Source organism: Cynocephalus volans, chromosome 11 (assembly GCF_027409185.1).
Source record: "Cynocephalus volans isolate mCynVol1 chromosome 11, mCynVol1.pri, whole genome shotgun sequence".
Taxonomy (NCBI): Eukaryota; Metazoa; Chordata; class Mammalia; order Dermoptera; family Cynocephalidae; genus Cynocephalus; species Cynocephalus volans.
The window spans coordinates 54,570,356-54,590,973 of record NC_084470.1 but is presented as its reverse complement, the minus strand read 5'-3'; the positions used below and the strand labels follow the sequence as shown (position 1 = coordinate 54,590,973).

The following is a 20,618-nucleotide window of genomic DNA, read 5'->3' as shown; positions in this document are numbered from 1 at the left end:
GGACTTAGTCAGCCACCAGCCAGAAATAATGCAACAAGAACAATGAGACCCAGAATCAAAATGTACAAGGGAGTCTTTAGGACCTAAGTATGGAAAAAGAAAAAAGAGCACAAAGAGCTCTACTCAGTGTACAAAGGAAGCCTCAAAAGGTTTGCCCCAGGTATTTCCCATTGACTCTGAGCCACTAGGGAGAGAACAGGGAAGGCCCAGAGAACAACTAACTAAATACCTTCCAACTTCAGGTCATAGAACAGCTTTTCTTATAGAGGGGCCGAGAAGAATTGCTCAGCCCAGGTCTGCATAATCAGGAGCCAGCAAGGTCAAAGGAAAAGTGTTCAGATAAAGTTAGCTCAAAACATTTTACTAGAGAAGTAAAGATTAGTTGTAACCTATTCTATTATAACTTGGAATAGATCTCTTTGCTAAACACTAAGTTAAAAGTTTCTATAATCTCTTTTTCCTTAGTTTATAACAAATACTTATAAAATACACATAGTCTTTGTATGGGTTCCTGAGCAGCAGGGGCGAAAAGGAAAAAAAAAAAAAAATTAAAAGAAAAAACTGAGCACACAGATGAAAGAAAGCTGATGGCATCTTTGGCTACTACTGCTGGCTTGTTTTACTTTGCCAACAAATAAAACAATGTTTTTGTGGGTATTTTTCCTTCCATGCATAGAAGAACAACAGAAATTAAGGAGATGCCATTTCACTTAAAAGAAAAAAAGATCTGTCACACCTGTGGAGGCAAAGGAAAAAGTAACATTTTCAAAGTTCAGTAAGGGAAAGAGAGAAAGAGAGTGGCACAGTGAGTGAAGGAAATTATCTGAATTTCATTTGGTCTCCAGAGCACTCTTTCCCTCCCCTCACTCCCCCGCAAAATCTTTCTGAAACTCAAAGATTCATTTTAATCTCATGACAGCATAATAAAAATGCTACCTGGATCAAGAGAAAGATGGATGAGATATTGAGAGTAGGTAGTTCTGTACTTGCTACATTGAAACTTAGCAGACTGTGTATTGCACCAGAGAAAATGTGTGTGTGCCACAAAGAAGCTTCTCTAGCTCAGGTAAAATATTCTAGATCTCACAGAAGGCAACGTGTCTGCTTAGGGGGAGTGCCTAATTGAAGAAATACTGAACACTAAACCTCACTTAATATGAGGTTTGCTATAATGATGTTACACTTGTGGTAATCAATCCTGTTTTAACTATATTTGGATCTGTGAGTCTACTGAACAGGTCTATTAACTATAACATCAGATCATCTATGTAAATTTGTATGAATTTGCCCAATCAGGATCAAACAGAAAAAACTCATTTTAGGTAAGAAAATAACAAAAATGAGGAGCATTAATAGTAATCTCAATAAATATGTGGGCAGTGAGAACCAACCAAAGGCACCAAGAGATGATACACCTCACAGAAAACAAAAGAGAGATGCTTATTTATTTTTCCCTTTCCTCTCCATTGAAAGAGAAGTGCTTCAAGGGAAGTTATCCTGAAAAGCAATGGAAGAAAAAAGCCAAGGAAAAGGGGAGGACCAAGACATTGTGAGCTCCTGCCTTCCCATACTATGTGCTACACTGGTATTAGCTGGTCTGTAAGAATAGGAAGAAAAAAATAATCTCTAAAACCTTACTTTTATTTTGAAGATTTAACACACTTCTAAATTAAGTTATTGGTTTAAATGGCTGGTTAATTTATTTAACTGTGCAAAATAACCATGTACATTATATATTTATATTGATGAGTTAGAAGAAATATTCTCACAAATATCTTTTTCCCACACATACACACAAAATAATCCCTTTATTTCCACTGTAACTTGTTTTCACACTAATCTAAGGCGTGCATTAACTAACCAAAAGGCATAAAACTGAAATCTTTCCTGTTTGCAATTGCATATTTGAAGTCCATTTTTCTCCCATAAAGAAATTAGAAAGGTATAATATGACCAGCTCCTCATTTTTGTTAATTTCTTACCATGATACTTTTATGGAAGATGGAAAGAGAGAACAGAGAAAAGAATATGAAACTGTAAGCTAAAAGGTAAACTTGGCTTACAATTTTATTTTTCAAATTCAACTATTCAATTAATATTTACTGGGCACCCAATATGTGCCAAGCATCGTGCTCTGACTGACTGGACGTCATTCATGATTCAGGATATCTGAAAATCCAGAGAATGTCATTATTTTGAAATTAACTTGTGTTTAATCACTTAAGTTTTATGCAGTTAAGAATATAGGCTCGAATATCCAACATGTTCTGTAGAGTTCAACACTTTGGTGGCAACCAGCTGAATTCAGACATAGTAATTATTTCAAGAACTCTCATACCCATCTATTGCTAGTACTTAGTGGTTCTTGGTCCCGACACAGTACTCTAGTTTTATCTCTAGCATTAGAAATAAACATTCAAAAATCACCTTCTAAAACGCAGTCAGTCCTATACAGGTAGCACTGGCTTTGTTTTAGATACCTGTTGCTATTTTCTCTCATAGATGGTTTTAAAGTGTTCGCTCCCTTCTGAATCCCTGAAGCCCTTTACAGCATTTCACAACTGCAAATGAAAATCTCACCAACAGACCTAATCAGTAGATAGCTATCTATGAAGGGTAAAGATTCTAAGGCTTAGGGGTTTAATGACCAGAGTCTATCCCACAGAGTCTCACGTCATCTCCAGAGAACAAATACAAAATAGACATAATAAACACCTGATAAAAAACAAAGTCCAGCCCAACAAATAGCACTGTTGCCTTATACCAGAAAAATATCCACATCCTTCTCTTCCCTTCTGCACAAATATAGCTAGGTGTTTGTCACTAAGAGTAGGACACAATAAGAGAAATCAATCCCAAAATACCTACTAGAAGAAAATCTGGGTTTCTTTTGAAAGAACAGGTCTGCCAGTTGACAAGACTATTACTATAGCACATATGGGACTATGATCTCTCCAGAAAAATCAGGTGTAAATGTTGAAGTTTAGATAAAGAATCATAGAGGGGGGGGGGAAAAAAGCTGTTCCAGAGGAAGAAAACCTTGGGTACACAGGGCTGCTGCTCCATACGTCAAATTCTGTGTCAGACATACACCTGGACTTATGCAGTGGGATGGCCTCATAGTGTATATACAGGCACTCTGAAAATGGCCACAATCCCATGTCTCACTCACAGACCTCAGTGTCAAAGTTGGTTGTAATTCTGGATTTCAAAATTAGTCCAATGGAAAAATACACTGGCAACACAAAAATGCTGATATGCATTTTTTAAATCAAAAGATGAGCAAAGCAAAGATGAGTTTTTCTCATATTTTCTTAGAACTCAAATGTGACCTTCCCTCAGAGCAGCAACTTGAATAATAGGAAATAGCATAAAAATATAAGGTAAAGAAAGGAGATGATGCTAGAAAGATTTTGAAGCAACCTTTCAATTCAACGACCCTGAAAAATAATTCTATAATTAGTAAGGTTAGGGCATAATATAATCAAAAACCCTGTAAAATACACTATGAAGGTATATTTTCTATAGTTTAGAGATAAGGAAAATAAAGTTTAGAGGTTAAATGATTTGCTCTAAGTTACTAAAATAGCATTAGCACCTAGATTTGCTAATTTCTAACCTTTGGCTTCCCACTACAGCTTACTATAACTTAGAAAAGGTTAGGAAAAGACTGATGGAGCCATAGATTTAATGATAATAGTAACAATAAACAATAACACAAGAATTTTTACTTGTGGCTTAAAATAATTAAATTTTATATTAAATATATTAAATATAATAAAATTAAATTATATTTAAATATATTAAAATTATATTACATTTTATATAATTCTAAGTTTAACAAATAGAAAGTCCTTTCTCATGCCTATCAACATGTTGCATGTATAATAGGAAAATCTCACATCATTATTTCAGCTACTGTATTGGCTCTCGGTTGTGGCTATTTGTTCTATAGGGTCCTTTAAGAGAATATGTGCCTTGTAAGACTCAGATACCAACAACCACCAGAGATGAGAACTAGAGACTGCACTTGAATGCCAGTTATAATCCCTCTCTTCTGTCACCATCACTTACCTTGATGGGTACTTCAGTGAGTAAGCAGCAGCCAAGAACCCACCCAGGTTGTGCCCAAGCAAGATCACTTTGTTCAATCCTAGGGCACATCTCCACTCTTCAATGGATTCCACAAACTGATTCTCCACTTCTTCTGCATCACTGTCAAACTTGGGTCTACTACTTCGTCCAAAGCCCAGTAAGTCAAAAGCATAGACAGGCCTATTGGTGCAAAGATCTCCAAAATTCAGTGCCCAGAGTCCAAGACCTCCTCCAAAACCATGGAGGAGGACAAGTGGGGTCTTATTTGCAATATTATGAGAAAACTTCAGTGTCCATATTTTATTTCCATTAGATATGCGAACAGATTCTTTTTTGTATGTGCAGGGGACACCTAATGAAAATATAAAAGAGAAATTCTGTTTAGCTTCACTACTTCTGAAAAGGGGAGTATCCTCAGAGAAACCCAAAATTAATAATCTAGAAATCATCTAGTATCCAATCATATGATTTTAGTCTTTATTATGTCAGCCCTAAAAAAAAAAGTACATATTTTATGGAAGCAAATAATTGTAAATGACCATGTTTTACATATGAGTGGGAAGGACTACCTCAGACAAACCTCAAGCACCTGCAGCCAAGGTCTTTGGCAAGTCATATTACCTTCTGACTTCTTTACACATCTATCAAACAAGGGTATTACAGTCTTAGAACTGCAGGGAAACTTAGTGGTCACTGAATCCATTATTTTAAGTTCTCTAGCTTTGCAAACCATTACAAAAGAATAACCCTGAATTTGTAGAATGCTTGACAGATAAAGCATTGAAGACTGAAGTCAGACTTGAAAAAATCATTTTTCCCTAAAAAGTAATCATGAATTTAGAAAAGGATTATTGGTATCTGTATTAAACATGTGCTGTGGACTGACTGTCCCCCCAATTCATTGAAGCTTAATCCCCAAATCCTATTAGGGTAGTTGAAAGGTGGGACCTTAAAGAGATGATTAGATTGTGAGGATCATGCCCTCATAAATGGATTAATCCATTGACGGTTTAATGGTGGTCATGGGCATTGTTCTGAAGGCTTTAAAGGAGATCCAGTGAGGAGGTTAGCTCTCTCTTGCTTCTGCCTTTCTTGCAATGTGTGTGTGATACCCTGTGTCACCGAAGTCACCATCAAAGAGGGCCCTCACCAGATGTGTTCCCTAGACTTAGGACTTCCCACTCTCCAAAACTCTAAGCAATAAATTTTGTTTTCTTACAAATTACCCAGTTCCAGGTATTTTGTTATAAGAAACAGAAACAGACTAATACAACATGTAAGTGAAATCTTAAGGTATTTCAAAGTTTTGTAGAAAAGAGGTGACATGGTATGGTAGGGACTCCTCAGCATGAGGCATCAGGTAACCTGAGTTCAAGTCCAGCAATCTTCCAGAAAATGCAAATGCTCAAAATTCTGTACATCAAAACTCTCATTTTACCTTCAGTGCTGTGGGACTAGATAATTTAAACAGCCCTAAAAAATAACTAAAGATGAAACCAAATTTGCAATTTATGTACATTAAATTATCAACTGAAAAGCTACATCTTAAATATACTCCTTAGTTATTTTTTCATATTCATCTTCAGTACACAAAACATCGGAGACACAGGAGTTTTTGCCTTTGAACCAAAGAATCTCAGTTTTGGCATCCACATAGTGGCAGCAAAGTGAAACCCAGTACTCATTCACAATATTAACAGAACCCATGCCCCCAAGTGGGGCGAAATGCTACTAGTTTCAAAAAGGAGTTGATTTGGCAATAGTTCCAAGCCAAATCACTTCAGCATTTTGAGCACAGATGTCTGCATCTTATCATAAAAACTATCTGTAATGTTTATTAGAGAGCTCATCCCACTGTATTAGTCACTTGCTTTCATGTCTGATATCAGAACAGGCACCAATTCTCACTCCTGTTTGCATCCCTAGAACCTAGTTGTAAGAAATCAATGTTTTTTAAATGCATAAATTGAGCATCTAGCACCCTCTTTTCCCCCGACAAGAATTTTTTTTATTTTGTAAACTACAATGACAACTTTCCCAGTTTTGTAGAGAGCTAGATTACCCAAGTATATGGAGTGAGCAGAAATTCATTTTCACATTATATATCCATGTAAGATGGCTAATTATCCCTTTCTAAGGATATACCCAGTTATGGTCACTTACTCTTGAATCACATTCAATTGCAAAAACAAGAAAACTCATTAGTGGTAAAGAGGATGAAAAACAGGCATGGACAAACATCTTTATATGCATACAAAATAATCATGTGTATGAACCACATTGCTTAATCTACTCCTCTAAACTTTATCAGCAAAAGAAAAATGTACAATAAACACTATTGCTTAAAACTATACCCACAGAAACCTGGGAATGTTCTGACAGTACAAGTTTAGATAAATTTCAGTGCTCATAAGAAACAAAATAAGGCTTCTACACAAATATAAATCCAAATTAAAGAATCCTAGAATGCTAGACCCATGAAAGAATTCTAAGGATTACCCTACTCTCATTTTACAGGTGAGAAATGGGAAGCTGAGCAGAGTGACCTGCCCAAGATCCTGTAACCACCCGGTGGCAGATCTGGGCCTAGACCACCTGGTTACCAGATTTCATTCTAATATTTGTTCCACTATACAAGTCTGCCTGCTCTGGAACACCTTATAGTCTGGGGACACCAGAGGGAGCAGGGGTGTTCCTGAGAGACTCTTTGAGAAGGCCCAGGAGGTCAAAACTATTTTCATAATAATACTAAGACTTTATTTGTCTTTTTCACTTTCAGTCTCTAATGGGTTTTCCGGAGGTCACCTGATATGTGATTACCTAACAGACTTAATGCAGAAACTATGAGAATCCAGCTGCCTCATATTAAGCCAGACATTAATGAGATTTGTAAACATGTACACAATATTACTCTTCTCATTACATTTTTGTTTAGGAAGTAGTTTTGTTTTTTTTTAAAAACCAACCTGTTATTTATTTTAACCTATGATGGGTTTATTTCTATTATTTTAAAATAAATTAATTAACATATTTTCAATTATTCAATTTCAATTCTCAGCATAATAAATACTGATTACTATAACCAATAAACAAAGCTCCTTGGGGTCCTTACTAATTTAAGAGTATAACAGGTACACAAGAGCACAAAGTTTGGGAACCACTGCCCTCCTACATTTCTGCTGATGTACTTGCTGATGACATGGAAAAGGAAATGTTATTTTGCCAAAAACTAACACACCACAGAATCTTATCTCCAGTTTCAGGGCAAAGTGATGTAACTTACAAGAAGAAAACCTTACATTTTAAAATTTTCTCTTCAGCTTCTTTAAGGTGTGATGTAGATGTAGGGCACCATGTAGGAAGCCAGCCAGTTAGCCATCCTGACCTAGAGCACCAAAACCAAAATACAGATAGGTGAGTTCAGGATCTTTTCAACTCCCAACTATTACATGCAGAGAAGAAGAGCAGCATAGAAAATTTACTATGTAATGGTGAAGCTTTATATGACAAAAGTCACCTAATGGGTAAAGCATTGTGGTAACTAGTGGGTTACAGATATTCAACTTTAACCTGTGTACCTACAATCAGATATCAAAGTCCATTTTATCTTCATGAATAGTCAGATTCCAAATAATCAAGTAGAGGCTAAAAGTGGGCAGAACAAGAAGAAAAGACAAAAAAGGTGTTGTTCCCCCACTGCAAGACAACCTTTTATCAGGGTAGAAGCGCAAAAAATTTAAAGACTATGAATAGGTTCATTTAAATGGTGGTTCATTGTGACTACAAAAGGTACCCGCTATGGGGACTGAGAGAAAAGAAATCTAATTCAAATCTGAGATGTTAAAAAAAAAAAAAAAAGGCTTCAAATCTCATAAAAAAGAGTACTAAAATGCCCCTAATACAAATACAGGGGACTGGCCTGTGTACAATCTGCTTAGGGTGAACTGGTTAACTGTTAATAGAAAAACAAAAAAGGTTTGGGTTTCAGCAAACAATAGATGAAAAGAATGACAGACGCATCTGTCAGAAGACAGCCAGACAAAGACAACAAGGAAGCAGGTCTGAGGCAACAGGTGAGGAAAGGTGTGGGGAGGCAGAAACTGAACACAATTAGCTTATAGCCAACCAAGGAGAGGGTGGGCCTTCAACTTCTGGCCTGTCAGCAGCAGACCAAAAGCTTATTGTATTAATCTGAGACAATGTAGAGCTTCAGAAGTCTTTTGACAGTTAGCAAGGGCTTAGCATATGGCCTGTATTATTTAAAACGAGAACTTTCTGGTGAAAGAAAAATGAATTAGAAGAGGAAAAGTGACCAACTACTACAGATTCCAAATGAGAGGGAAGGGCCTGAATCAAGGCTTTGGCAATAGGAGCAGAGACAAGAAGATGTGGCCAAGGAATATTTAAAAGCAAGCAGGCTGGAATTGGTTGGATGTTAATTAGAGGTATAATAAGGATTCCCAATCTTCTGTCTTAGGGTACCACTATCATGATAGAGAATACATGAATAAGAATAGGTGTGCATTAACAGGATAAATGTTACATATAACTTACTGTCGAGATATAAAAATAATAGAAAATATTATTAATGTTAGTCTATTTGAAAATATATAAACTTATTTACAAATTATTTAGGAAAAATGATTCAAGGCTTTGACAGTGAATTTTTCAATTCATTCAACAATTTTTCAATTGTTGGAAAAAGTGGTTAAGAGGCAATTAAAAGAATTTCATGATCTTTAGAGCCGTAAAAAGAAAAAACAAAGTAAACTATCATTAAGCTAAAGTTGTTTTGTCCTTGAGCAGGCATCAGGTCTATAACCACAAGAATATGAACTAGTACCAATGGGAAATTACTTACAACTCAATCTCATCAATTCTTTTAAATAAATATCCCTCAAATCATGGCACAGTTCTTTGCCAGAAAGAATCAGAGGTCAATACCAAAATAAATAAATAAATAAATAAACTGAAATGAATTATAATCCACTATTGCTCCAAATGACATGATAAGACAAGTGGGGCAAAGAAAACACAAATGCAATCTTTGTTTAAGTCTTTTTAAAAAAAATTACATTCAAAAAATAATTCAGATTCTGAATACTATGTACAAGACACCAGAGTTAAACAAAAAAAAAAAGTTATGTAATATAGAAATTATGCCTATCTCTATCAATTTATCACTTATCACCAACTTTTGAAGATGGGATTTTCAATCCATGGATTTTGCCGTCTAGTGACCAGCTCAATTTAGAAAAGGGGCAAAATATTTTCACGTTTGTAAGCCTAGTGCATTGCATTAAAAATTAGGGTTCTTCAATCACGAGAAGAGGCACCAACTCTCTTTAGGTTTTCACAGCAGCCTTTTCACCAAAGCAGACAATTTTTTTTTTAAAGTGGGGTTTTTCTAAAGTATATTTAAACTAAAAAATCTATATTTAACAAAACATAGTAAAACATTTTCACGCTAATGGAACCATTAGTGATAAAGAGTGGTATCTTTACCACTCTTCCCCTAAGCCCTGACAGTGTTTCTGTTAGTTTTATTTTAACCAGATAATAAAATGTTTCATAGAAACTGTCTTCTACTTCTTTCTTAGAGATAGTCTACAGGATTGAGTGCTATGCATATAACAAGCTCAAAGGAACATTTCCAAAGAGTGAAAAGCAATGGTCTACCTTTCCCTCCTTTAATTGACTGCCCTTTGTTCAAGAGTTCTCACACCTTATCTTGCCACCTCTCTTGCTTCAACCTTTTAAAACCCTACCTCCTGTCTTTGGGTAAATTAACTTCACCTTCGAAGAGACCCTCTGTTCCTTCCACAAGATATCCTATGCCATTCAGTGTTGTTCAACATTCCTTGGCTTAGTATATGGAAGACTGGAACTAATGTCATGAGACTGGAACTAAGGACACAAGACTGAAGCTTATCACATATCTAGCCAGTCTTTTGAGGTCACAAAATTCAAGGTAAAAATTAAATTCAGATGGCCCAGCTATAAAACAGTAAACTACATACAGGGATACAGGACTGCCTCTTCATACTATTGAAAAACGAATAGAAAAGCAAAGCCAAACTATTTTATTTAAGCAGATAATCAATAAACACTATCATTCATCACCGAGGCCCTAAACTTCAGAAGAGACCAAAGGGTCAGTCGCACTACAGAGGAAAGTCGTTCACCACAGGGACTACAACTTTCCAAAAGTAAACACCTATGACACCAGGAAGGCTTACCAATGTGCACCAAAAGGTTTTCTACACAGCCCCGTCACTTGGGCACTGACCTTATTAGCCAGCAGAGGATCTAAGTCCTGAAGCATCTAATCAAAAAAATAAATAAATAAATGGACTCTTGCTTTATACTAACCATAGAGAAAACTGAGAAAGAATCTTCTCAGTGAGCAGACTTCTGAATAAGAAATGCTTTTTAAAAGACCACACTAGAGGTGGCTATTCTAAGGAAAGCCAAGTAAGATGTGTTTAACGTATTAATAGATTATATTTACCTAAAAATCTGATCTTAAATATCCTGAGTTTGAAAGATAGACACCAATTTTTTCCCTTAACTTTCTACCTAATCTTTTTTTTTTTTTAATATCACTAACATTGTACTTACATCCCATGCCATCAACAATTAAGTTTCTGGTAATCCGTGTTTTGTTCTCTAAGACATTTGACTATCTATAGTATTACTAAACCTGAATTGCACAATCTATAAATATTGTGACACAGCGAAAGAGATTTCAAAGTATTCTGAAGAAAATATGCAGAAGTCTGGCCAATTTCCACACACTCTTGGCCATTTAAATAACATTTCTAATTAGGTGATAAGTAAAAAGGATTTCATTATATTTTGTTTAAAATGGCTCCATCTCTATACTGGATGAGTTGAGAAAGAAACTTATATAATTTTATTATTGCTCTCAATAAACTAATGTAAGCATAGTATTTTATCTCATTTAAAGAAACCATGAGGTTTTTTGATTTTTATTATAAATATCCAAATTAGTTTGAAGTGAAATAATTCCTCGACCAATGTATGATTAAAAACTTCCACATTGGAAATTGTAACACTTGGGCAAATACAGGCCTTCTTTCTTGGAAACTAAGTTCTTAAATCCTATTCTTGGGAAAGAGGAAAAACAAAACAAAACAAATATTATTGCATACAACTGCAATTTAAGTGACTAACATATCATTTTATTTTAGATATATGATACTTAAATGATTCAAATTATCACTAACCATTAGATCGATGACAATACAGGCTCTCTAATATATTTTAACACATTAATTAATAGTCTGTTCCTCTCTCCACCCCACCACCTCGACCCCCCGCCTTCTAACCTATAACTTTAAAGACCCAGAGTTGGAGAATCAGTATTTTAGACAAGCCATGTGCTGGTAATATATTTCTATCAATTGTTTCCTACCTTCCCTCACACAGGAAACAAACCATTCTAGAATCACACACTTATATGATCTCATCATTGAACATATTTGAAGAAGCTACATGTGTACTTTTAGATTCACTTTACCTAACAAGTCAGAGTGACATTTCTTTGGGTCACTTCTAAAATAAGTTCATCCACTAGACAATAAAAAGAATAAAACTAAAAATCTTAGATCTCAAACTGAATAATCATTTTTAATAAAATCATCCCTCCCAACATTTTTTTTATAATTTACAATCAGGAGTAAGGAATTATAGAACCATGAGCTTAGACTAAAAGTCTAACAAATAGTCAAGGCAATTTTTAAACCAATATCTGTTCTGAAACTGCTATAAATAATATAGGTCAAATCTTTAAGTACTCATTCAGAGACATTTGTAATTCTGAAATGTATTATCCAGTGTTGTTTTTTATTAAGTAGGCTACCCCTGGGACTTTACAGTCTTTTGTTAACAAGTTCTTTGTTGCAAGACTGAAATCTGCATTGGCATTTTGGAGAGCAGGGAACACAGTGAAGCATGAGTTGGTTCATCTAAGGTCAAGAAATAGAATCCTATTCCCAACCTCCCCAATACAATTTAAGTTCATAATCCTAACTGTCCTATTCAAATTCAAACTTTTCTAAATATTTTATGATGAAAAAATTATGTCATACATCTACAAAATGTATAATCAACTATAAGGTTTTCTATTTGAATGTTTGTGTCAGCATAAATTTATAATAGTTGAAGTGTTTAATAAAAAATTTAATGAAGCTTACTATATATATAGCCCCTTTAGGCTCTACTAGACATTTGAGTAAGACAAAAGCTTTGCCGTCACTGAGCTGACAAAACAATGTACAGATAACTATACTATGAAATAATGGTGTAAATGTCATAAAGAAAGTTGAGAAAATACCACAAACCTTTAGAGATGGGAGATCACAATCTGTTCAGGGTTAGAGAAAACAATGTGAACCAAGCCACAGGAAAATGGGAGGCTAGCAAGGAACATATTTAGGAAAATAACAAAAGATTCAGTTTGGCTAGAGCCCAGTGCACAGGGAGGAAATGACTCCAAAGCTAGATGGGAGCCACAATGCCTGCAAAGGGCTTTGAAGTCAGGCTGAGGATACATAATAAAGGCACTGTGTGAGACAGGACATATAATAAAGACACAGCTGTGCTACAAACAAGACTGTGCCTGATAGAAATGTAAAAGTAACTAACGAAATGAGCTATTTTTAAGCAAGTCACCAAGCCTGCAATAATCCAGGGAAGACAATAAGGAGTCTCTGAACCAGGTGGCTTCCCAGGTTGTGGGAATGGATGAGATGTTTTACACTTAGAATCTAACGGACTTGGTAAGAGATTTGGTATTCAGGGGCAATGAAGAGGGCTTGGAGGAGAGAAAAAAGATAATGCCACCGCTGTGATCCTGGATGACCAGAAGAACATAATTGCCTTGATAAAAAGAGGAAGTCAGGGAAAAGAACTGAGCTTCTTGTATTGCTTAGTTTGAGGGAAGGAAGGTGCACAAAAGATCCCTATCTGAACATGTCAAATTTGAGGAATCAGGCGCAAACATCTGACAATTAGAAACATCAGCAGAGTACAGAGGAAGACTCCAGAAAGAAAACAAATTCTCAGTCCTCTCTACAGACAAGATAGTTCCAGAAGTGTGAGTAAACAAGACAAATAAAAAAAGCAAGGATGGAGATAGAATCTTGGAAAATGACTACATTTACAGAACAGGAAAAAGAAGAGAACCTGGTCTCCAGTAAGACAAGAGGCAAGATGTCATAACAGGTAGAATGTCTAATAAGAGTTTAGAAAAGAAGTAGCTATCTTACAGTACTAAACACTAAAAAAGACTCAAGAAGAATAAGTACTGAGAAAAATAAAAGGCCACTGGGATGTGGTATTAAGGAGTTTTGTGATTTTTAAGAAGTCAGGTAGCAAGGTTTGGGAAGGGGAGATGGTAGCAAGGAGGAAGGCACATATCTTGGCAGTTTTTTTAAGAGATAGAGAAATCTACTCTCCTATCTCTGAGTCATAAAACTACATTTCGAATCCTAATGTAAACCCAGTGGGGTGCTGGCAAACTGACTGAAGTAGTGAAGGGAGAGAAAACACTTATTTATATTGATGATTTCCATGGTGTAAATACTCCCAGCATGGCCAATTTCAAGCTGCCAAAAGTTGGAAAAATTCCTTACAATTTAGCAATGGCTTGACAGTACAAATGAACTCCAGCACACCACTTCAAACCACCTCTTTTATGGTCCTCTGTAACTGAGCAATTAAGAGAGTTTTCCTCTAAGCTCAACTGACAATCGTTCTCTGGGACAACCTTAACAGCAATTCACAGAAGTCTACTCTACTCTTGTTACATTTAGCTTTGTCAACTGTACTGCAACTGAAAAGGGTTGGATGTTGAAAGCAAAAATGGGTCTCTGCATGCCTGTCTTCACTAAGTACCACAAAGGAAAAGACAAGAATCATATGCTCCAAAATGCTGTCAGATGACCATTCTATAAATGTTTCCTTTGTTAATGTCATCGTCTCATGTAAACCTCAAATGTGTTAAGGACAGGGAGCTCTATTCAAAACAAGAGCCAAACATCCCACATGAATCCCAATCCCAGTAAGAGTCAGCAAAAATGCGGGGAAAGCACCTTAGACTAAATCCAGACACCCAGAGGGCTCCAATGCAGCCCTGCAACTTGATGCTGGGTTGCTAGTAGCCTTCCCAGTGGCAGTTCCAACTGCAAAATGGGAACAGTAATACCTAGCACACAGAATCAAACTTAGGTTTAACACAATCACATTTAGGGAACACCCAAAACAGGGTCAGGAGCTCAGCATTTTCTGCTTGCCTGCTTGGTACAATTCAGAAGGCCATACCAGTGTGGACATTGGACACTGCTCAAGTTTATTGTCAAGAATACCAGGGAGGCCCACTTCTGTCTAGTGACTTTGGCTGGTCAGCTACTAAGGATTTTTCATGGTTTGTCCGTAATGACCTCCAGCTATCACCAAAAGACATAAATCCCTTTCACGGTGTTCCCTGGACTCCCACGTCCCCAAGCCCCACAACAACATCAAGACCAAAGAGTACACATGAAAGCAGTCTCAGAGCAAGTGAAAAAAGTTGTGACAAACCAGATGGGAACACAAGCTGCCATTTGGGTTCCTACTTGCATCTGTATGACATTCAGTATCTCACCTCAATGTAACAAGAAAGTTCATCAACAAACCAAAATAGTCAATCCATTCATCATATAAACAACTCAAGGGAAGAACCTAATTTCTAATATTTCACAATTTTTCCCCTCTGGTATCTTTCCACATACCCTTGTTTTCATGGACTCTATATTCTATCAGTTAGGTTATGTTTCCTATGCAAATTTCTCCAGACATCTGAAGTTGAACTGTTGTCAAAATACTAAATACATATGGGGAAGTACATAAGTTTCCTTTTCAATATAAATAACTAGCCTTGAGAAATAAGGCAATAACCTTACTGTGGGTTGGTTGTTCCCCCAAACTCACTGAGGTTTGATCCCCATGGTGACAGTGTTAAGAGGGTGGGAAATCCTATTATGGTAATTGAGAGGTGGGGCCTTGAAGACATAATTAGATTGTGAGGATCACACCCTAGTAAATTTAATGGTGGTCATGGGCATTGTCCTGAGGGCTTTAAAAGGAGAGCCAGAGAGGAGGTTAGCTCTCTCTTGTTTCTGCCTTTCTCTGAGTGTGATACCCTGCCACACTGAAGCCACCACCAAAGAAGGCTCTCATCAGATGTGTCTCTGGACTTTGGACTTCCCAGCCTGTGAAACTGTAAGCAATAAATATTGTTTCTTTACAAATTACCCAGTTTCAGATATTTCTGTTATAAGCAACAGAAATGAACTCATACAAATCTTAACAGCAATTTAATTTTTCCACCAATTACTATTCTTCTACTAACAAGTGCATGAAGTCAATTACATGTAGAAAAGAATAATTTAAACTCAGTATATTTGTATATCAAAAAGCTTCACAAAAGACATCTGTCTTCCATCTTCCACAAAGTTTCCTACATGTACGTCTTCTTCTGAGGCACACTCAACACACACTTTTCCAGTAATGCCAGAATAATCCCAGAAGCACAAACAAAAAGGGAGAGTGAAGCTTGGAAGTAAAAGATCTCCATCTAAAAGATGGATTATCACTTCTGAATTTATCTGTATCTTAAGTTCTAACCTTTTTTCTATAAAGTATCTGTAAGTTAACCGTTTTCTGAAACCTAAAGCCATACACCCACGTCCCCAACCCCCCTTTCCCTAATGCTGGGCTTTTCTTCCCTCGATCCCGCTGTTTCTAGAGTGAATTTAGGCTCTGGGACTAATACTCCCCCAAGGAAGCACCGCCCCTTCCTCCCGGCTTTGGGGAGGACCTGCCCCGGCGGCACTTTCGGTCTTGCTCCAGGCTGGACAGATCACAGAATGTACCTGAAGATGGAAGCCGCGCTCGGAAGTGGACAGAGTGACTCCGCCATTTCCCACGACCCGAAGTCAGGTGCAGGGTCGGCCGGTCACCGCCAGCTGGCCACGCTGGGGCAGGGTCGGGGTCCCTTTGCTGAGAACGAGCTCGGGTCTGGGCGCCGCGGCCAGCTGCGTCGCGGGTCGCGCGGAGCCGCTTACACAACAACCGGGCGGTCCCTCGGCTCAGGGGTCAAGGCGGCCTCCCGGGGCGGCCGGGGTCAGACTCAGACGCCTCCGGGGCCCCGGCGCTGACGGGAGCCCACTTGGGGCAGAGGGTCGCCGGGGCTTCTCCTCGGGGCGTTGCGCGGATTCGCGCCAAGGCCGGACGAGGGAGCCGTCAGCCGCCGCCAAGCGACTTAGAGTCCTGGGTGCTGGGTGCTGCCCACTGGGCCCGGACCCGGCCTTCGCGGCGGGCGCGCGCCCGAGAACCACGCAGCTCCTCCCGATGTCCCCTGTCGCACTCACCTCTCGCAGGTATCCGCCGAGTCCACCTCGTCCTCCTCTGCCGCCATATTCGCCGCCTCCCGGATAGCGCCTCAGCGTGCCACGAAGCCGGCTGACAGGCCGACTGGGCCGCCCCGGGCCGCCGCCACCCTTAAGGCCGCGCCGCCCGCGCATGCGTTGTCCGCCCACAGCGCGACCCGGCGGCGCGGGCGCGTGCCCGGCCACCCCCGCCCCCGCCCACAAGCCAGGCATGCGTCGTCTGGTCCGCAGCGTTCCGCAGCGTTCGGGTGTGGGCGCTGTGCAGCACAGTCAACCTGGAGGGACTGGTGAGGCATGCCCGGCAGAGTTAGGTGTAACTAATTTGAATAATGACTGCATTAGTGTATCATTCCGCTGGTATTGACTGTCAGGTGATGGGCACTGGGTAGGCGCCTGGTATACGCTGGGGATTGAGGCGTGACCCTGCTCTGGAAGAGCCTAGATAACACCCGATAGATACTGCACTGGTGAACGGGAGTGCCACAGTCGAGGTGCTGTTTGGCAATTCCGTCAGCCCTTCCCCGCGGCCTCCCTACCATTTATCCATTCGTATTCAGTGTGTGCCTACCATATGCCCAGTCTTCTATGCGCTGAGAAAGGATGCCTTTACGGAAGCTACACTAATATATCACCCCTTACTTTAGACTCAGTTCGTTGCTCCCCTCTGACTTTCCTCCCTCATTAAAGCCTCTTTTTCTCTCCTCCGAGCCGCCCTGTAAACCTATCTCTGTCACCTCTCTGGTATTCAGATTCTCTGCCTTGTGTAATTGTTATGGCTTTTTTTTTTTTTTTTTTTTTTGTGACCGGTAAGGGGATCGCAACCCTTGGTGCGGTGTCGCCCGCACCGCGCTCAGCCAGTGAGCGCACCGGCCATTCCTATATAGGATCCGAACCCGCGGTGGGAGCGCTGCTGCACTCTCCCGAGTGCGCCACGGGGCCGCCCGTTATGGCTTTTTAATGCACGTTATTGAATATCCTTTCAACTACACTGGAAGTTCCTCGAGGATAGAGATGATGTCTTCAGTGAGTTAGGGGGGAAAAGCCACTCAATCTCTTGTGCATAGTAATAACTAATAAATATTTTTTATTGTATTTGGTCCAATTCTTAAAATATTTTAGGGAAGACCAGAACATATAAAAAATACTTTTACAGGAATTCATGGTGTTGCTAGAGACTTGTAGTGTTGGCAGAAACTGACCCTCTATAATCTCTACCTTTCAGAGCACATCTAGCCTGATGGCACTCTATCAATATTGGCCAGCCCGGTTATTGGGGACTCTACTGCCTGTAACACAGCCCCTGCTCAGTGATACTGAGTTCAGTAACAAAATCCTAGGATGTGGCAGCAACTCTTGCAGCACTTTCAGCAAGCTGTGCTGGTAAGCATGCCCCTCAGAAGTGTTTGTGAACCTGGAGCCTGCTCTCATAGATGTCTGTGGCTGCTGCATAGTAAAAAAAGAGACCATTGATCCAATGCCGGAGTTTATCCAGAAACTGACAGAACAGTGCATAAGACTGTGGGGCTTCATGATCTTCCCCAGCTCTGTGGGTAGCTCTGGCCTAGGCGTCACCTTGCTGCTGGTAAAGGAGCTGTCCTTGACTCTGTCAAGAAGTCCAAGCTGAAATCAGCCATTCATCCAGGCCTGGGTCTTGCCAGCAATGACAGAGCCCTACCGCTACGTTCTGACCACCATGCTATCCTGGAGCCCTTTGACTGTGTCTTCTTGGGAGAGAATGAGGCCAACATCTGTTGCTGCAACCTGTACCTCAAGGGCCCCACCTCAGCCACTGCTTGGGCCAGACCTTCTCCATCCCTGCTTCCCTGCACTTTGACAGTACCTTGAGAGCAGATCTCCCATAGTTTAAAAGCCAATCTGGTCCCCACCTCCAAATCTATGTCCTTTTTGTGATCTACTAATCACCAAGTGCTGTAATTTAAATAGGTTGAGAAAGCAAGTGTGGCAGACTCTAATCTGCATACAGACTTCCCGAGGATCTTGTTAAATCACGAGTCCAACTCTGCAGGTCTGGGGTGGGGCCTGAGATTCTCTATTTCTAACCAGCTCTCAGTGATTGCCTATGTTTCCGCTGCTGGTCAGCAGACTACCCTTTAAGTAACGAAGCACTAGACCAGCCCTGGCTGCTAGAATGTTCTACAATGATGTACATGTTCTAGACACTCACTGTTTAATACAGTAGCCATTAGCCACATGTGGCTATTGGGCATTTGAAATATGACTAGTGTGACTGAATTTTTCATTTTAATTTTAATTAACTTAAAATTTAAAAGCCATGCATTGCTTATGGCTACTATGTCGGACAGCAAGGTCTAGATCTTACAGTTCCCATCTAAAAAAATGAGACTTTGAGACCAGACAGTTCCCAAGATCCCTTCTAACGTTCTGTGGTTCCAAGTTGTTTTCAAGGTGTGTATGGGGAAGGGGTGGGAAGGGGATTGATAGATATTAAAGTCTGGAGTAAAGCATGGGAGATTGAAAACTCCACCATGGCTGGATGGAGGAAGGAGGAAGAGGAACGTGATCCCCTAGATTCTAGAACTCAGTTATAGAGCAACCCTTCAGAGACAGGAGACTGATTAACCAATGAATGTTAATTAAGTTCTCAGAACCAGATAAAATGCCTTCTTCAGTGAGACACAACCACCAGGCCATAAAGGAAAAGAGTGATTAAGTTAACCATATCAAAATTTAAAACATCTGTGTGAAAAAATACACAATAAAACAACGCAAAATTGGTACGGACTAGAAAAATCTATTTTGAACATGTTAAGAAACCAAGGTTTAATATCTTCTATATGTAAAGATAAAATGATAAGAACAAAAGTAAAAATAGATAAAAAGTCCTTCTCAGAGGAGAAAATCCTCAAGCCATAAATAGCCACAGGATGCTCAGACTCACCAGTGATCAGGGAAATGCAAATTTGAGCCATGATGACATCAGTGGAAAAGGTACTAAATATTGGCAAGGATGTGGATCAGTGGGGAGTGTTTCTACCCATTTGGGGGAATGCAAATTGGTACAGCCATTTGGAAGACAGTCTAGGAGTTATCTGTTTAAAAATGTAAAATTAATGTAATCTCTGGGCCAGCAATTTAACTTCTGGGGGTCTGGCCTTTCTCATGTGCACATAGAAACATGTAAAACAGTGTTTGCTACAGTATTCTAATAGCAAAACAAAACAAAACAAAAACAAGAATGCCCATGGTTAAATAAATCCTGGTACCTCCATAATATGGAACACTATGGCAGCAATTAAGAAAAATGAGATAGATCTATATATTCTATTACAGAAGTATCTAAAGCATATGGATATGTAGAAAAAGCAAAATCCATGAAATATGATCCAAAAGTTGGTTCTTTGAGTTTAATAAAGTTGATAAGCTCTTAGATAACAGATCAAGAAAAGAAAAAGCACAAATTAATGATATCAGGAACAGAAGAGAGGATATCACTATAGATCTTACCAACATTAAAAAGATAGTAAGGCAATATTATAAACAGCTTTATGCCAATAAATTTGACAACTTCGATGCAAAAAATATTTAGAAAATATAACTTACAAAAACTGACAAGATGAAATAGAAAATCTGAATAGCTAAATATCTATTCTTAAAAATTGAATATGTAATTTTAAATCCAAACTTCCCACAAAGAAAACTGTTTTCCAAGCAGTTAATTAATTGCCCCCTGTGATGCAGTAAGATAGCCACAAGTTCTTTACCACTTCTCACATCGATCGAGGTCTATTTTTTATCCCCTTGAATCTGAACTTGGGACTTGTTTTGACCAATAGTAGAAGTGATGCTGTATAATTTCCAAGGCTTGGACTGAAAAGAACTGTAGCTCCAACATTCACCAATTTATATATGCCCTTTTGAAAGTCAGCCACCATGGCAAAAGTCTGACTACTCTGAGATCACCATACTGTGAGGGAGCCTTGCTAGCCATGTGGAGAAAGAGGCCTGAGGCACCAGACTTGTGCATAGAGCCTTAGAATCTCCAGCCCGTGCACCCATCACCTGAGTGCAGCTGAGTGCACCCCAACC

The 20,618-nt window shown here is 39.0% G+C and overlaps 1 protein-coding gene across 3 annotated transcripts in view; it reads right to left on the bottom strand.

The window, feature by feature from the left end:
* ABHD5 (abhydrolase domain containing 5, lysophosphatidic acid acyltransferase) overlaps positions 1–16,685 on the bottom strand; it is a 28,084-nt gene extending 11,399 nt beyond the window's left edge. For 2 of the 3 annotated variants that reach the window (XM_063114891.1, XM_063114893.1), the window contains exons 1-3: positions 16,533–16,685; positions 7,395–7,480; positions 4,075–4,447 (exon numbers count right to left, since the gene is read on the bottom strand). In XM_063114891.1, the coding sequence (XP_062970961.1) occupies positions 4,075–4,447; positions 7,395–7,480; positions 16,533–16,579 (506 nt within the window). In that variant the 5' untranslated portion in view covers positions 16,580–16,685. Of the gene's footprint in view, positions 1–4,074; positions 4,448–7,394; positions 7,481–16,034; positions 16,123–16,532 lie in introns of those variants that run through there. The other variant, XM_063114892.1, reaches the window with a different exon arrangement.
* Between the last annotated feature and the right edge of the window lie 3,933 nt (positions 16,686–20,618).